Raw genomic sequence first — 18,296 nt, forward strand, 5'->3', positions numbered from 1 at the left:
TGCAGAGGTTACACACACAAAACACTCAGGTTAACATTCCAACATCTTCAGTTTCAGTATGAAATGAAGGAGAGTTTAGACAAAGCTGCAACAGGAAAGCGACTGAGTGGTATTTCTTGTATCTGTGCCCAGTTTAAGTCCACGTCGTGTAAGAGCGTGTGTGTGGTGGGGCTCATGGCAATGATGGCAGATGACCCAGAGCATCCGGATGTTTTTATGCTCACTGACTCTGAGCAAGGTAAGACTCACATCACTATTATTATCTAAATAGTTGACAACTTTATTACAACATTCATGTGAAATATTTTACAAGAGCTCCAGATTTAATTGCACATTAAATCATGCTTTATTACCACTCCACACCATTTATACTGATATAACAATGTTTTATTTCAGCATTTCCCAGTAAAATAATTCATCTGCCTCATTCATTAATATGCTTATTTATTGGTCCTCCCAGCTGCCCTTAATCAGTTAGTCTAATTAAAACCTTAATCTATCTATTATTCTTTATAAAATTTAGTCTGGCCACAATAATGACACTGACTCCGTGTGTGGCCCAATTTTATTAATATAATTAGCATTTATTTGCAAGAACTTTCTGTAACAAAAAGTATTTTAAATTATGAGCAATTATATTGAAGAGTCTAACCACAACCAGCCCATGACTCGATGACAAATGACTTTATCAATGAAGGGCATCTGCACAGGCGAGGCAGTTTTGTTGCTGTTGCAGCCCCAGAACAGAAAAACAGGCAATATTTAAAACTACATTTGATTCCTTTTATTTCCTGAGTTTTTCATAACTTGGTTGAGTCCACACATCTAAATTCAGTCCACTCATTCAGACTATGTGAGGCACATTCAAGTCGTATCAGCCTCTTCTCCCTGTTTCTGCACATACTCCGGTTTCAGCCTTGGCTCCTTCAGAAATCGTCAGCTGAGCCAAAGTCAAGCGAGAGTTTCCAGAGATTGGAAAAAAACAGGTGAAAAGATTTTGGCACTCACGTTGTTTTTGTCTCTGTTTCCTAGGTAACACGTACAAGTACCAAGCAGGAAATCGAATGAATGCTTTACTTTGGTTCAAGCATCTGAGCGCAGCCTGCCAGAGCAACAGGCAACAGGTAAGACGCTAAAATGAATTCACACATAAAATAAAATGATATTATTACAGTTCAGTAACTGGATAGACCACATACTCTATTGCTTAAAAAGTGATTTAGAGTTTGTAGTATAAAGTTATGGAACTACTCACACATTCACATAACCACAGACTCTGTAAGTAAGGTCAGTGCAGTGTTTTACACAAGAAACACTGAACTAAACACTATTTTACTACAGGAAACTTGTTTTATTAGTTCAGTCGCCTACTAGATAACCAGAATTGAAAGTAGTTTTATTTTTTGCTATTACAATTACATTTTTGTTTACATCTATTACATGTAATTATTATTATTTTTCTTATGATTATTGTTTAAAAATAAACTCTCATTTAGTGACATATTGAGAGAAAATCAAATTGCTCTGAGGCCTCGGACATTAGTGGTACTGAGGGTACTGGTTGTGAGGCCCTAGGCAGTTGCCTGCTTTTGCCTAATGGTAGCACCGCCTCTGATCTTATAATCGTAGAGGTGGAGTTAGCAGAATTAGTCTAGCTCTTATCGATCAGTTTTACATATACTTGAATACTATCATAGATTTGATTTATACCCTTGACGTTTTCACTCTGCTTCCAGGTACCAGCCAATTTGATGTCCTTTGAGTGAGCCACAATTAATGATGCCGATGCTACGATAAGCAGGAACAGTATTGTCGTCAGTAGGGGGCGCCGTCACTGCCATGAGCCCTGAACGCCAAATGTACCTAGTCTACATGTCTCTCCACCACTGCCTTAACCAGTGAACCTGCTTGTATGTATGCGGTTACTATGGCGATTGAAGACTCTTTTTTTTTTTTTTTTGGTTTGTATTGACTACTGAACAAGGACGCACACCACTGGTTCTGTCTCCCACCTCCTGTGTCATCATTTTTGCAGTTTAGCACTTCAGAAGAGCCATTTTGACAAGAAAAGATTTACAGAAAGACATTAATAATAGTAGGATTTTTTAAAAGAATTTTAATTGTCGCCCCACTATATGCTTGAACAGAGGACTTTTTGGGACACCCCACAGGACGGACCCATTGACAGTTACAAACTTTTTATACACAATTCTTCACTTGAGTTAACGTTGGGATTCACAATATTATTTAACACTCTTGCACTCCCGCACACAGACTGTTTGATTGCGATCTTATAACATATTAAGGGCTCTCTATAGCAATCAAATCCAGCATTTCCTCACTTCCTGAATGTGTCTATTTGTAACATAATGGTTTGTATGTGTATGTTTGTATGTGTGTCTTTGTAATAACTGCTTGGGTGCAGAGAAAATGGGAAGCAGGGGTCTAAAAATGGTTACATTTATAGCTATATCTTGTCATATGGTACGATTTAACCCAGAAGTCTAAGCTATAAGACATGTTTTTTGTTACATCCTCGGTTATTTTGCATTGCTCAGTAGTTTTCCTGTTGGCTGTTATCACTTGGGTCCACCACACTCGCACACATTAAACACTACAGGTTTGAAACTGTGAAGATATCCCAATTGTTTAACCATATGTCTTTTTTATTTTTATTTTTTATTTTTTATTTGCTTTGGGACAGTTTTTTTCAGAGCTACCTGGAGCCATGAACTTTTAAAACAGTTATTATTATGTTTTGTGCTCTTAGTTTATTTCCTTATTTGGGAGAGATGGTGCAGTTCACAGTATTACATTGTGGTAGCAAATTGCACGTAGTAGTAATAGTCTGTTACATTTATTTGTTTCGTTTTGTGTTTTCTTCCTTTTTTGGAGTATTTTATGTACTTTTAGATTTGATTTTTTATTTTCCCTTTATTTGTTTAGAAATCCTGAATCTATTGCTTTGAAATGGCATAAGCACCTTGATTTAGATTGGTGCCAAAAGATAAAAAAGTAGTGTTTAGAGGCAGTGCAGCAATAGGGCGAGCTGTAGGCAGGTGACAATAAGGCAGCCAACATGTATTAATTTCTCAGTGGCAAAGAATATGAGCTTGATTTATTTGCATTGTCTATTACAGACAAATTAATACAGACAGTGATGACAATGACAATTCAAAAATCTCACCTTTAAAAAAAGTTTACATTGTATGTTTACAGAATCATTTGCCCATAATATCTTTCTGTATGGACCATATTTAACTGTTTAAGTCTATGGGAAAGTATTAAACTTGGCTTTTCTTGACTGTTCTTAAAAGTCAACATACCTGAACATACGTTGTCTTCCCTGCCAGTTTTCCTGCAGTTCTAATTTCTCCACTCACCCGATAAAATGTAAAAAAATAAATAAATAAATAAAAAATCTCAGACAATCCATTTTTCAAAGACATACTTGGATTAGCCAATCAGGGACACACATGGTCTGTCCATATTGGTAAAAAATAAGTAAAAAATAAATCTATCTCTGTGAGCCCTAAACCCTGTTAATCTGAGGTGAGATAAATTACATTTTCTTTGTAAATCATAGATGACCAGTGAGCTACTCCGTTTCACCTGCATCACTAAAAACTAATCTGACTGCACAATCACATTTGTCAAAGAGATATTCTTGATTTGCCAGGCAAAAGACATATAGTAATTACCTTGCTTTTGAACTTCTCTTTATTTACAGATTTGTAATAAATCTCATAAATAAATCTGGCACCTAAAGATTAAAACTATTATTTACACCAAAAATACTGATGTATTTTGGTATGTCATGTCTTGCCTAATGCACGACGGCAATATGAACTGTCTGGGGCAGAACAAATTTTGAACCTCAAGCCTCCGCTTAAAGACAATTGTTTTACCTCCTGTTTTAGTCTATTAAATTATTGCCTATTGTTAATGCAACAGTATATCTCAAACTTGTTTTCATGAGATTTGCATTTTACATTCTATACTGCGTCCTAACCTTCTTTGAGTTTGAGGTGATTATAATTGACTAGACTTTCCTAAATTGACTGCACACAGTTTTTCAGATTGACTTAAGTGTCCTCCCCTAAAATGTATGAGATATGTTTGTATATCATCCCTTTTAAATCAAGATAAGACACTGAACGTGTCTGTTTCAGCAGGAATAGAGAAAGTCAAACATTGTTAAGTCAAAACTTGATCGATGCTGAGAGCACCAGTTTGCATTTGTGCGTGTGCAAATATCCCTATTTTTTAGACTTTCAAATTAAAGTCAGATCCATGACTGGCCAAACCCCAAGGCTGAAACTAAGCCTTTAATTTTGGTCCATGGCTTCATCTCACTTCGAGTATGCTGCTCTGCCATGCTGGGTGGAAAGAAAGAAAAGCTAGTAAAGTGTTGTGTATGGTTTGAATGTGTCAGATTGTTCCTATTGTGGCAAAAGGCTTTGAGATGTCAAATTTGATACTGGATTATCAAATACTGTTATTTCATACGGGAAAGAGAGGGCTCACTAATTTGTCTATTAGTAAATGAAATGGGTGAAATTTATTTTTAAAGAAGTCAATGTTCATTTGTGGTGATATCACCCAGGCTGGCATTTTGTGCATTTCTTCTTGGATGCCCAAATGACAGACAATATTGAATTTCAAATATTTATGTTTTTATTTAACAAAGATGCACAACCCAATTGAAGTCAGGTGGTCTTGGTATGACTTTTCTTGAACTTATTTGGGTGTTCAATCTCCACCACAATTGTAAAGCGCTTGTTTGTTATGTTGTAATGTCATTTTGTTTTTTGTTTGCAATATATGGTCAAAATAATGGAAATACACAGCCTTATTGTCAGGCCAAATCATAGTTAATTGTTAATATAATTTTCCATTTTAAAATTCATATTCCATTTTGTATGTATTGCAATGCAAGCAAAATGAATGCAATGCATAATATTGTATTGTTTATTTTTAATGCACCAAATCCCAGTTTAAATTTTAAATTTACCATTTCATTTTGCACTTGTTTAGAATAATTTCACTGATGTGTAATTATGCCCTTGTTAAATATCCCAGGCCACACCAAGTTCTTACATTTTGACCATATGCAAAAGCACAATTCTCTCTTTATTGTCAGCTTTGAATCTTCAGTGAGTGTCCATGCAAAAAGCTCAAACCAGTATGTGTCACTGTTTACAAAGAACATCCATGAACAGCCTCTTAATCATTTCAGGTGACCAGGTTTATGGACTCAATGCCCTTTGAACTTTGCCCTTTTACCTGTCTGCCTGCCCCGTGGTGTGACTGTGGCGGTGCTGTGACCTCAGTGCTGAGTGATGCACTGCCCAAAGTTTGGAGAAACCAATAAACACTCTGCCTTTTTTACTCCACATATCTGGGTCTACTGCTCATCATTGTGTCTCTGTTCAGTGGCTTTGTAATGCCTGGCAGTAATGGAAAAAGGTTAGATAAAGTTACAGTACTAAATTAGGATTTAAAATGTATTGTAATTGTCTTGATATGCCCATGTGTTTTCCTTATGCTTTCTTTCAATAAGTGCATACATTAAGGTCAGGTTATATAAAACTGCCTAAGGTACATATCCAACCTTTGTGTTTGTAGTTTAGTGTTCCATTAGCTTTGTGTAAGTCAATCACATAAGCTTTAGGAAAAGGGCTGTTGTCCTTTGGTCTAAAATTACAACACCGTGGAAAAATCTGTCAACATGCTTTGTTTATCGGGTCAATTTATAGTGTATTTCTTATTTTTAAAAAGTACAATTTGAAAGGTTCAGTTAAAATGTTAAATTATGAGTTCAAATTCAAATTATTTTTATACACACAGTATCACTACTCTGTTGACCTAATGCAATGAAAATATAATGAATAAACTTACATAACATAGTGCACTTAAAGGTTTATATCATTACAGGAATAATCTATCCATAAAACTGCAGTCTTTTCTGTTAGATATACTGACTGTATACAGATATGTAAAATTAGAATTTACTAAAAACACTGTCTGAAAGCCCACCTCGTTACGCTCCATACAGTCTATTACGCTCACAGCTCCACAGCGCCGCCTGGAGTTTGCGCCGCGCACGTACAGCGGTAGGAAGTGTTTCGGAAGTACGCGCAAACCAGAGACGAGACTCCACGGAAAGGGCGGAGGAAAGGGGAGGCTGCTGCCGATTACTGGATTGTAAACTGACGAACCATTGTGTGCACCAGCAGCTTGGCAAATTATCAACATTATTTATATCACACAAGTTGGACAAAAACTTGGAAACAGCTTAGGTCAGGTTGGACGTAACCCAACGTAAGGTAAGGCAATAGTCATCCAGTAAACATTAAACACGACACACAGTAGCTAGCTTTAAGTTAGCTAACCAGCAAGGTGTACGAGGGTTTTTCCAAGAACTATATCAGCCTGCAATCATCGGACAGTACATTGGCAGTAACAGAATGATTAACACAAACGCGAGTGTTTGTGATGGTAGACCTGGTGAAGATCGCATTCTGACGCGTGGTTTCCCTACACCGGTATTAGAAAAGCAAAGACATCGTTGATAAAGGGTGATTGTATGAGCTTGCCTGCGTGGCTAGGTGTCTCTTGGCTCAAATGATGTATAAACTGTGATATGGGAAAGTAATTTGGATATATTTTGGTTGCCTTTACGCATGGGAATGGTTACGCACCGAAAGCTAAAGCGCTATCAGCTGGAGATGACGGGGTTAAACGTGGCACTTGTCATAATTACACTGTAACAACATGCTACTATAAAAGGGTGCAAGTAGATATACGCGAGTTTTGTTTTTGTTTTTTTCTTAACAAGGTTTCTTGAAATATCTCTTGAATGACTTGTTACACGTTGCTCACTTTTGGCAGCGGTATATGATAATCAAACCTTAGCTGACCTCCCTGCATCACCAAAAGGCACGCTTCTGGCGTCCGAGCATGGACAGGAATTCAATAGTTAGTGCTAGTAGCACAACAATAAATAGCATGGGTTTGGGATTTTCACCATACCCCACCTTTTTCACTTTGTATTCAGCGCTTAACCATTGCAGCATCTTCTTAATGATTTTAGATGACGGTTTCAAGTAGGATTTTTGTAGGTCATACACATCATATTAGTGGTCATCTTCACTGGAGCGCCTCATATTTTAGATTTCTGTCAACTGTGGAACTTGGCCATCATTTGTACCACTGGTAACCATAACATAAGATTACATTTATTGTGACACAGAGGTCTAGGCTGTCAGATAACACATTTGATAGCAGTATTCACCCAGCATGGCAGAGCAGGATACACGAAGTGAGATGGCCACAGGCCAAAAGTAAAGGTTTAGTTTCAGCCTTGAGACTTTTCCAGTCAGTGTCATCTCAGAAAATAATGTAACTTGGAAGACTTGGAAGTTATCTGCAATGCAATACATTTGTATGTTCATTAGGGCTGGATATCATTAAGAAGTTACCAATACAATACATACGTCAATACATAGGCCACCATACGATACATTTCTGGGTACAGTGCACTTTTGGTTCGATACAATATATTTCAAATCAATTTGATACAGTTCAATAAAACATAATGTTTAAATCATGTCTGTGATACTAAAAGTCTTTGAAAAACCACCTCTTGTGCAAAGTTCATCTGAAACCCACACGTTCTAATCATCAAAATGTGAAAATGTCAAGTCAGTTCCCTTCCTCTGAACAAGCAACAAAACTGTAGCGCTGTAACAAAATAATTTAATAAAATATACCAAAAAAAATAGTCTTGGCGATATATCGATACAGCAGCCCACGATGTATCATCACATTAAATGATCCGATATATCGATATTTTTGCTGATGTTTAGGGTTTATGTTACGTCCCCTTTGCTAGGGGAGAAAGGGAAGTAACAAAAAATAAAACCAAGATGTAAAAATGGAATAAATTAAATAATGTTTAATTAACAGGAATGTAAAGGTAAATTAACAAAAGAGACTAAAATATACAGAAAATAACCTAAACTAAGAAACAAAACTACAGACAACGGGTTTTGTGCCACAAAAGGGGTCACGCAGGCTTACACAATAACAAGTGGTAAAATTAAGGGACACACACTAAACTATAACACAAGTTCCCCAAATTAAACCACTTAAGCCCACAAACAGAATCAAGTGACCAAATCAAAAAGGTACAAAACAAAACTGAACTAAACTACACACGCATGAAACAAAATGGCAGACTGGACACCAAGGCCAGCAGCCCCGAACAGGTGCTGGTAATCTCCTGAAATAGGGGGCGGTGGCTGCAGGTGAGGTGGGCGTCGACCTGCCCCACCAATCACGGACCAGGGCTCCTGCAGCAGGAATCAGAGAAGTCGGCAACAATCACATAAACAAATTAGACCTAAGGCCTGGGGCTGTAACAGTTTATCATTTCACTGTATGAAATTATCTGTTGGTCTTTGCTCTGATGTAGGTTTGGCTGGCCTCATCTGTGTAGCGGTACTGGGTCACTGTCTGCCCAGAGGGGAAACGAACTGTGGTGGAGGCAAATCAATCTGTTTTCTGACCTGCAAATTATTGACGCTACATTTTTCATCTGTGTCCCCTCCTGTACCTCTCTCCTCTCCTAGCCTCCTTCTCTGCCCTTCCTGCTCTGTTCTGTCTATTCCTGTTACAGAGACAGTTGGAGCGGATTCTGCTGGTGGGTCGGAGGGCACCTGGAGTTTGCCAGGGCCATGACTTTAGGGTGAAGGGGCGTCCGTGTGGGGGACACAGTCAGATTTTAGGGTGAGGCGGGGGTGTAGGGCCGAGGGCAGAGGTCGTAGCCGTGGAGATGAAGCTCAAACAGCGCATGGTGGTGCTGTGTGCTGTGCTGCTTCTCTTGGGCCTGGCCAAGATCTTTCTGCTGGATGGAGGCGAGGGGTCTGCAGCCAGCCGCCGGGACCTCCGGGCGTTTCGCAAGGTCAGACTATTTCAGTGTTTATGATGTGATTGGGTCATTCCACTCCATTTCAATAAATGGCTCACGCACTTCGATCTCAAAAAAATTAGAAAAAAAATTAAAAAATAAATAGTCCCTTACTATCATGTTCAAATACGTTTGGTACCATATGAAAGGTCTTTTTCTGGTCTTTCAAAAAAAAATATTCAAATTTGCCACATGCCATAAATTACATGTGAAAATTGGACCATATTACATTTTCTTTGTTTTGAACAGGACCCTCGCACATAACCTACTTCAAATTTTCAACATTTGGTGATGTTTTTTAACAGTCCTAGTACATATCTTGAGTCTCAAAAAAATATAAGGGTCTACTACACCTACAAGTAGGTTTAAAAAGGGACTAAAAATGGTACGCCACGGAAATGAACGATTTATTTTATTTTTTTTTTCATTTTTAAGTTCATATAAAGTGGCAATGAGTTGAGATACCAAACTTTATATTATTTGAACACAGAGTAGAGGAGTACAAGTCTACAAAATTTCAGCCCTCTATGTGTGATACTTACGGAAATATCAACCTGTGAAAACAGCCGAGAAAAAATTACGTGCGTTTTTGGCCCGTAAATGGACACATACCCTCCTCACTAAATGAGCTGTAACTTAAAAAGTAATGATCAAAAATCACTAAAACTTCACGAGGTTAGTACATGATAGTAAGGGAACAGCTGGTAATAAAAAAAAAAAAACATTTTTAAAACATGATGGGTGAGATTTTCTGGAAATTTGATTAAATGGTGTGGAATGACCCGATTTGAAAAATATATGTAACCTTAATGAAAGACTATTTTAGCCTGTTAGCCTATAAACAACTTTTATTCTTTTATCCTTTTATCCTTTTATTAGTAAATAGCATTCATTGACCCTCAAAAAATTTACAATCTGTGACTGAAGAAAACAGACATTTTTCTTATTATGTCTGACAAAATTAAAGGTAAACTACACAAAGAGCACCACTTTGGACTTGTAATTTTGTTTATATAAATAGTTAATATTTAACCTACTCATCATTGGGTTTTTTTTTCAGATGGAGGCCGGTTTGTCTCTGTCTCGCGGTGCTCGGCTCACACACACCCTGCAGTCGCCCTGGGAGATTGCAAGTCAGTGGGTGGGTCCTAGGGAGGTGTACCCAGAAGAGACTCCTGAATTAGCAGCAGTCCTCACAGCGCTCAGCACAGCCCGGATCGAACGTGCCGATGTGGGCTATAAGGGGACGCAGCTCAAAGCTCTGCTGGTCCTGGATGGGGGGCAGAAAGTAGTCTTCAAACCCAAGAGGTGAGATGTTTGGTTTGGTGATAGAATGATGATTATCAATATATATCTATTATTAGAAATAATTATACTCTATATTCATAAATATTAAAATTGTCTATAAATAGGAGCAAAGTTAATTTGCAATATAACCTTCCAAACAAGGCTATAAGGCAATTATGGGCATAATTTTATTGTTCATTCAATTTTGTGCGATGCCTGAGCTTGCTAAATAGCTAGTAAAATAGTTTGTAATGCCTGTATGTCCAGTTTGAAATGTTTTCTTCTAATGCTCTTATTGCACAGGTACAATAGAGACTACATAGTGGAGGGTGAGCCCTATGCTGGTTATGACAGACATAATGCAGAGGTGGCCGCTTTTCACCTGGACAGGTATGTAAGCATAATATTATATTCATCACAGAAAATATCTCTTTTGGCGCTGTATAATTCAGTACAACTGTATAAGACATACCTACAGTTTCTGTGGATGTACACTTGTAAACTGCATCTCAGCTTAATTGTTCCATAATCAGAAAGTGCCCCTTAGCATGCTAGTTGTTGTTTGCTTTCCTTAGCAATGCTTGCTACCTCAGCAAATCAATGACATTGCTCTCTGAGAGTTGTTAAATGCACTTAAAAACTAATTTTAAAGAGTAATTAGGATTTTGAAAAAGGGAAGTAAGGAATAACCTTGGACCACTGCAAACTGCTTAAAAGGAACTTTTCCAGTTTTTCATGTTGTAGCGACATTAGAAATTCGGTAAAGTGCCTTTAACTGTTCTATTGTATGTTGTAGGATCCTTGGGTTCAGAAGAGCTCCTTTGGTAGTGGGACGCTACGTGAACCTGCGAACAGAGATCAAACCAGTGGCCACTGACCAACTGCTCAGCACCTTCCTCACGCAAGGTCTGTATTGTTATTAGATCCTGAGAAAAGTGCATTGGATTATGTGATACAAATGTGGTGTTGTAGTCATGTTATAAGTTGTACAGAAGTCAGACAGAACATCGGGTACAGTGAGCAGCAAGTAAATGTTTTCCCTTCCTAAGCAAAACATGCACTATAGGCTTGACTTTCTTGACTAAGATTAAGCTAGTTCTGGAGATGTTTCCAGAACTACTCAGTGAGTCAAATGCAGAGGAGGCATTTCCTTATGGCTAAACAAAAAGCAAACATACTAATCTGCGTTACAGAAAGAAGAAAATATTGTGTTTGCTGAATGACTGGTTTAGAGAGCATCTCCAAATGGCAGCCTTGTCCCAAGTTCATCTGACCTATTTCAGTAGTGATACTCATTATAAGACGTTTAAATCCAACATTTAAAACTTTCATTTCTAAAAACTCCGCTATGACCAGTCATACTGTAATAGCTGTAAATGTCATACATATTAAATGGCAGGTTTATTAATGCTGCTACTTCCTGCCATTAGCCATCTCTTAGTCCTGTGACTCATTTCACTTACAGACATTGAAGTCCTGGTTTCAGCAGCGGCTCTAAAATCTCAGAATGTTTTAGACAGTGACAAATTCAAAGCAGTTCAATGAATTCATCATCAAATGTTCCTGCCCTAGAGGGGCTTTATAACCACTACAAAGAAAAGGCATTGTATATTTAGTTCTCTGTAGCAACCATGAAAAGAGGAAAAAACTGAAAGATTAACAAAATTATTAAATAAGTGTCACTGTCTCTAGTTTGATAATGAGGTGATGTGTCAAAGTAACCCTGTTGGGAAGCATGTTAAAAAACTTGCCCTACAAATCCTTTGGCTTCAAGTTGTCTCAGCTGACAAACAGATGCTTTTATACCATTGTTTAGTGGGTTTTTGGATATGACCAATTATAAGAGATATCAGCCATAAACCAAACAGTTTGAGAGTTAGAGGGCATATTATCATCAAACTCTTGTTGTTTTGTCTTAACTTATTAACTTACTTATTTATATGAAATCATATTGTCGCATATTCATGTAAGAAAAGGTTAATTTGTGTATTTATTTATCTATTTATTTATACAAATGTAATTCAGTCTGTTTCTTTCAGGTAATAATAGTTGTTTCTATGGAAAGTGTTACTACTGTCGGGAGAGTGAGCCGGCCTGTGCAGAGGGGGAGATCATGGAGGGCTCATTAACCCTTTGGTTGCCGGACGTGTGGCCTCTACAGAAGCACAGACACCCCTGGGGCAGGACCTACCGGGAGGGCAAACTGGCAAGGTACATCTCGCTACACCATTAAATTGTTCTTTGTATTGTCAGAAAAACTAAGGGTGCCGTAGTCCTTGTATTTGGGGACATTTTATCAATGTAAAATGATAAGCAGACAAAGCAGTACTTCTGTGTCAAGAAACTGTGCATGTGTGCGTGTATGTCACAGTCATGGTAGTAATCTGATTACCATTTTCTGATTCCTATATACTTGCTGAATAAAGTGATGTCTATAGAAATGTTTTTTTGAACAATAGTTGCTTTAGTCTTAGAATAAAGGTAAAGCTATGAAATATGTATGTCTGCTTTAAAAGATGTCTGTGTAATCCCTCTGTGCTCCAGTTATGATCTATAGCAAAAGAAAAAATGATGTCTTGAACTTCACATTGCCACTAGTTAGGCTGACGTAGAAGAATATTCAGTCAGAGAGAGGCGCTTTGGTCAATGTGAACTCCACAGTTATATTCTGGACAGCAGTAAAGAACCGCTCAGAGAGCACTTCAGACACGTGGTCTCAGAGCAGGGCGAGTGCGGCATGCATGTGCGGTGTGCACGTGTTGTATGTCTGTGGACAACCTCAGGCCCACCCAAGCAGTCTGCTGTGTGCATCTGACGAGGCAATTTGGATCAACATAATATCAGAGACACGTCTCCTCCTGCCTCTGTCTGTGCAGGTGAGCCTGGGTCTGTCTGTGTGTCGTTCAAAAAGATTTCTCTGCTGTCACCAGCTCTTATAGTCCTCCTGGTGTATTTAAATGCAGGTGAAAGAGGGAAAGGAGCACATGCCTTGGTCTCACTGTTAACTGTAACAGAAATACTGTACTGTATACGTGGTTGGTAATATACATACACCCCACACGCTGCAGACTTCATTAGATGTTAAATGAGGGAGGACTGAGCTCTGATACTCACATTCTCATTCAATATTTGAAGATGATATTACATGCCTCAACTCACACATTTCTCATACAGAAATTAATGTTTCAGTTCCATTCATTTCATCAATACCTGAAACTTTTATGATTTTTATATTCTGCATTTTGTCATTCAGAGAAGCACTCCTAATTCACAATGACAATTATTGTGATTGCAATAAGATTAGCCATTTCTTTTAGGTCTCAGGGCACATTTTAACACAGAACCATTAACATTTGGGAAAAGATTGAAATAGCTGTCTTTAAGCCATAGAGACTATTTAATTCAGACTTTATTCATTAATTCATTACATTACTAGATGCAATTTTAGTTAAGTGATTCTTGTCATAAGTCTCACACAAGTATGACATAAGTAAGTTAATTGCAAAATGGCTATATGTAATTCTGATAGACAATATACTGTGAACTTGTTGTCCAGGTGGGAGTATGATGAAAGCTACTGTGATGCTGTGAAGAAAATGCCTCCGTACGATGCAGGCCCCAGACTCCTGGATGTTATCGACACAGCCATATTTGATTATCTGATTGGAAACGCCGACCGCCATCACTACGAAAGTTTCCAGGACGATGGAGGAGCCAGCATGCTTATCCTACTTGACAATGCCAAGAGGTAAAAGACAAAAAATGACCCAACCACTATTGTATGATAAGGTAAAATATTTGGTAATCTGGGTGGGCCTCAACTGGGTTTTAGATGCTAAAATTTATTTTAATTTTAATAATTTATTTTTTATCTATACTGTTTTTAGATTTTTTATATTACTTTATTCAAGAAAAACTCCCTTTATCACCAAGTGATCTTCAAGTGAAAGTGCTTCATGGTCTCATAATGAACAGTAACACAATGACAGTTTCTAGACATTAGTATTTGCTCAGTTACATGTTACATTATCATTTTAACAAAAATAGATGTTTAAAAAAGGAACACACCCTTGAGGTCCACTCACAGAGAAAAGCAGAATTTAGAAATTTTAAATAGGGGAGGGTAATGTTGACACAAATGAATGTCTTACATTTTTAACTCCCAATATTATTATATACTATATTATATTTTTGTAATCAGAAATGTGTAAAATTGTGCATGTTTTGGTTGGGGTTCAAGTATCACATCAAAAGTAAATCCACTGTAAAAACTAAACACAAAAAGTGCTGAAATATTACCTTTTTAAGTTTATAATGTAAGTTAATGTTTATTTTGTATCATTCACTTATGCAAATGTTTTTCTTAGACAGTATATCTTTAATTGTATTACTATAATTACTATTCATTGTAAATCATAGTATATACTATTTGTACATGTACATGCTCATTGCAAGAGAAACAGCAGACATTTTGTAGAGGTAAAAGCCCCAAGACATTTTGCTTTAAAGTCCAGAAATGTTGCTGTTTTACCGGCAGCATCTTTTTGTGTTTTACCTTAACTGTCACTTAATGGCCCCATCAGCTCTCAGAGAAGTGTCTTTGTACCCAGCAGACAGAAAGAGGAAGTCTTCCTTCTGGGTCAGTGGAGTTGGATCAGACGTAGTGCATTTGAAGTTGGTGCTTTGTACTTTGTAGCAGCACAGTGTGGCTAATGCATTTTGATGGCCTCTCTGAACTGCAGTGCTGCAAACTTCACTTTGCCACTTAAGTCTATCGCAGTAATTCATGTGTTTCTGTTTATTTTTACTCTGCAGTTTTGGGAACGCTGCCCTTGATGAGAGGAGTATTCTGGCACCCCTCTATCAGTGCTGCATGTGAGTATCCAGAATCATCACAGCCATCTATTATTTTAGACTTTATCCATGCAAAAGAGCTTTGGACAATAAGAACATGCTTTTACACTTTTATATCTTTAATCTGCAAATATTTTACTGTTTTCTGTTATGATTCTATGTGAGTGTATTTGGCTTGTGCTATTTTATGCAGCCTCTTGGTCAGGTTGTCATTGCAAATGTCCAAAATATGGCCCGTGGACCAAATGTGGCCTTCTGACAAATTTTTCTTGGCCCTCAGGCTTCCAGGTGAATTGGCCCAAATTACCTTGCATCAATTAGAAATTAACTTTTTACTGCAAGTTTTTTGAAAATTTACCTTGATAAAGCTAATATTTAATATTTAGTGTGTGGTTTAAGGATCTTAGCATGAATAAAGACTGATGGCTCATTCTAACATGTTAAACATACACATATTTCAATTATTCACTGTATTGAGCACCAGTCTACGGCCCTTGATCTGCCATCTGCTTCGTCTGTGTGTGGCCCTTGATGAAAAAAATTTGGACAGCCCTGGTCTAGGGCAATGGCATAATAAGATGTTACTAGGCATAGAACAAGTCTTTTAATAAAAAAAAAAAAGAAAAATGTGCAAGAGAAACACATCAAAAGAAATCAACAAAGGACACTTGACAACAAGAAAGGAATAATGGAACAACTGTAAGTACCAATAGACAGATTTTTATGTGTAGAAGATGAATAAACGTGAATGTATTACACAAAATATATAAACTATAGGTGGAGTAAAGAAATGTACTGCGAGAGATGAAGAGAGGAGAATTAGCTTGACAAAATGTGTATCATGTGATAAGGGTGAGTTATACAGTTTTATAGTGTCCTACTTTGCAATGAGTTTTGCTGACAGTCCTGTCCATTTATAAGGGCTTGATCGTGACATAAATTGATCCCTGGTTAAGCCAATTTGCTGAATGTTTCTTGATACTCTTCACACCCTTTCACACCCAGGTTTATCTTGTCTCTTAACACAATTCTATTCTAGTTCTGTTCTATTATTTTAGTGTTAACCTCCACAATAAAAACAAACCAATGACAAATATTTAACTATGTGGAAAGTTTTCACATGTATTTGAACGCCCACACCCGCATTAACTCCCTTGTTTGCACTAGTAAACTATATTACTGTTTTTTGTTTTGACAGTTTGTCTTTGTGTTTTTCAGGATTCGAGTCTCTACGTGGAACAGACTAAACTTGTTGAAGAACGGGGTTTTGAGTTCAGCGATGAGACAGGCGCTGACCTTTGACTCTATTCACCCGGTTTTGGCTGAGTCCCACTTGGCAGCTCTGGACCGGCGACTCTCTGGGATCATAGCCACAGTCAAACAATGTATGGAAGCATCTGGCCCAGACATTACACTAATAGAGGACCGAATGAACCTCCCTCATCCATAAACAAAATGGGACAACAAGTGCCTGGATGAGATATAAGAGAAGAACTGATTAAACTATTTATAAAACTCTATAAAATGACTAGAGACAAGGTGAATTATGAACTACAAACTTCACCTGCTTTTTTACACCTCACTGAAGATGACATTTTCAGTGTTTGAAAAGATTTTTTCTCAACAGTGCACTACCGATGAGATCTGCTGTATCTTTGACAACTACTGGACAAAACTGTAGACATTAAATTACAATATGAGCCATTACACAATTAAAGGAAAGACAGTTTTGTTTTAATGGATTTAAAGCTGCCGAGTTCTGAAATATGTAAATGACAATTAGGGATTTCAATTAGATTTTTCACTTTTATGTCCATAATCTAGTCACATTTTTAAGTGGTTTAATTTAATAAGAAAGTGTATTGCACACAATTGGCTTAATATTTTAATTGAATATTTAGTGTATAAATACCTTTTTAATAGGGTTTATTTTTTTAATTGGCTTTCATTAACTGCAAATATAAAAAGTTTCAGTTACATTTTATAAAATATTGAAGACATTTGCCTACCTGCTATATAATATAAATTTAATTTTGAATTAAACTACTGAAAAAATGGTTTTGTCCAATATTCTAACCCTTTGATGTAATCCAAAGGCTACCGGACGCTGCCAGGTTGTATATATTTATCTGGGTTGGAGGATATGAAAACGTGTGTGTGTGTGGGATATTAGAAAGCTACTGACATTACAGTTCTGACTTTAGGGGAAATGAATAAGTCATGACACCAGGTACAAGGTTCAACATTAAAGTACAGTTTGGATCTCTGTGGTTTCTGTCATTTATAGATTTTTGATATTTGTGCCACTCAAAAGCAAACAGTCTTTCATGATGGTGAAAAGACCTTCCATCTCTTCACGTACAATTGTAAAGAATCTACCAAAAAATGATTGTATATTGTACATTTTTGACATTGTTTACATTGTTTACATTTTTACACCTGCCACAGCCCATGTAACCACTGTCCTGAATTGACAGGTGTTCTAATTTCCGGATGACTCTTGAGTTTTTAGAGATTACAGACACCTGGACATGTGGTTTCAGAGCAGGTGCAGGTTTTTACATGTTACAGATGGTACATTTCAATATGGCATTGCCTAACCTGTTTAGCATTTAGTCATAGTGTTGTATTTCTCCATACTGTCTAGGGCAGAGCTTCTTACATCAAGTAAAGTAATTCTTAATTTTGAAGAGATGCCATTTTTGTGCACAAATACCAGATATACAAGATAATTAATTAGATAACTAGAACAAACTTAAACAAACTTATATTAAGCCTAAGACTGATAATACCATAATGAGGATAGTGAATTTAAACATTATTTGATAATAGTCTGTAGTGATAAAATCATAAAGACATCTCAGTCATCACAGACCCTTTTCACCCAACTGACCCCACCCACATCCATCCTCATCCTGGGAGACAGGCCCAGTTTTTAGAACTACTTCAATAAGACAAGACTTGAGAGATTGAAGTTTTATTCATTATCTAGATTCTGCTAGACTTGGGACTTCCCTTTCTCACCACAGGACCTTTTATACTGACCACATTTCATCCAGTTGTGGCTGAAGGTCCTGCTCATAACAGAATTCTAAAGTAGCATCTGTCTGTTTTGGCACTGATCAATTGGAAACCACCTGTCCACAACATACACTGTACCATTCAACCTGAGCATCTTACA

The 18,296-nt window shown here is 37.3% G+C and overlaps 2 protein-coding genes across 6 annotated transcripts in view; both read left to right on the plus strand.

The window, feature by feature from the left end:
• Positions 1–5,398, plus strand: part of ralgps2 (Ral GEF with PH domain and SH3 binding motif 2) — a 64,701-nt gene extending 59,303 nt beyond the window's left edge. For all 5 annotated transcript variants that reach the window (XM_055164913.1, XM_055164914.1, XM_055164915.1 and 2 more), the window contains 3 exons: positions 133–238; positions 1,033–1,124; positions 1,737–5,398. In XM_055164913.1, the coding sequence (XP_055020888.1) occupies positions 133–238; positions 1,033–1,124; positions 1,737–1,766 (228 nt within the window). In that variant the 3' untranslated portion in view covers positions 1,767–5,398. The remainder of the gene's footprint in view (positions 1–132; positions 239–1,032; positions 1,125–1,736) is intronic.
• A 542-nt stretch (positions 5,399–5,940) lies between these two features.
• On the plus strand, positions 5,941–17,381 carry fam20b (FAM20B glycosaminoglycan xylosylkinase). The gene is made up of 9 exons (XM_020918834.2): positions 5,941–6,329; positions 8,637–8,968; positions 10,035–10,282; positions 10,565–10,651; positions 11,058–11,167; positions 12,301–12,472; positions 13,818–14,009; positions 15,077–15,136; positions 16,334–17,381. The coding sequence occupies exons 2-9, from the start codon at positions 8,840–8,842 to the stop codon at positions 16,563–16,565; spliced, it is 1,230 nt and encodes a 409-aa protein (XP_020774493.1). The 5' UTR covers positions 5,941–6,329; positions 8,637–8,839; the 3' UTR covers positions 16,566–17,381.
• Positions 17,382–18,296: the final 915 nt, after the last annotated feature.

The sequence above is a fragment of the Boleophthalmus pectinirostris genome, unplaced genomic scaffold, assembly GCF_026225935.1.
Source record: "Boleophthalmus pectinirostris isolate CB_2022bp ecotype Guang Dong unplaced genomic scaffold, ASM2622593v1 HiC_scaffold_7, whole genome shotgun sequence".
NCBI classification, from domain to species: Eukaryota; Metazoa; Chordata; class Actinopteri; order Gobiiformes; family Gobiidae; genus Boleophthalmus; species Boleophthalmus pectinirostris.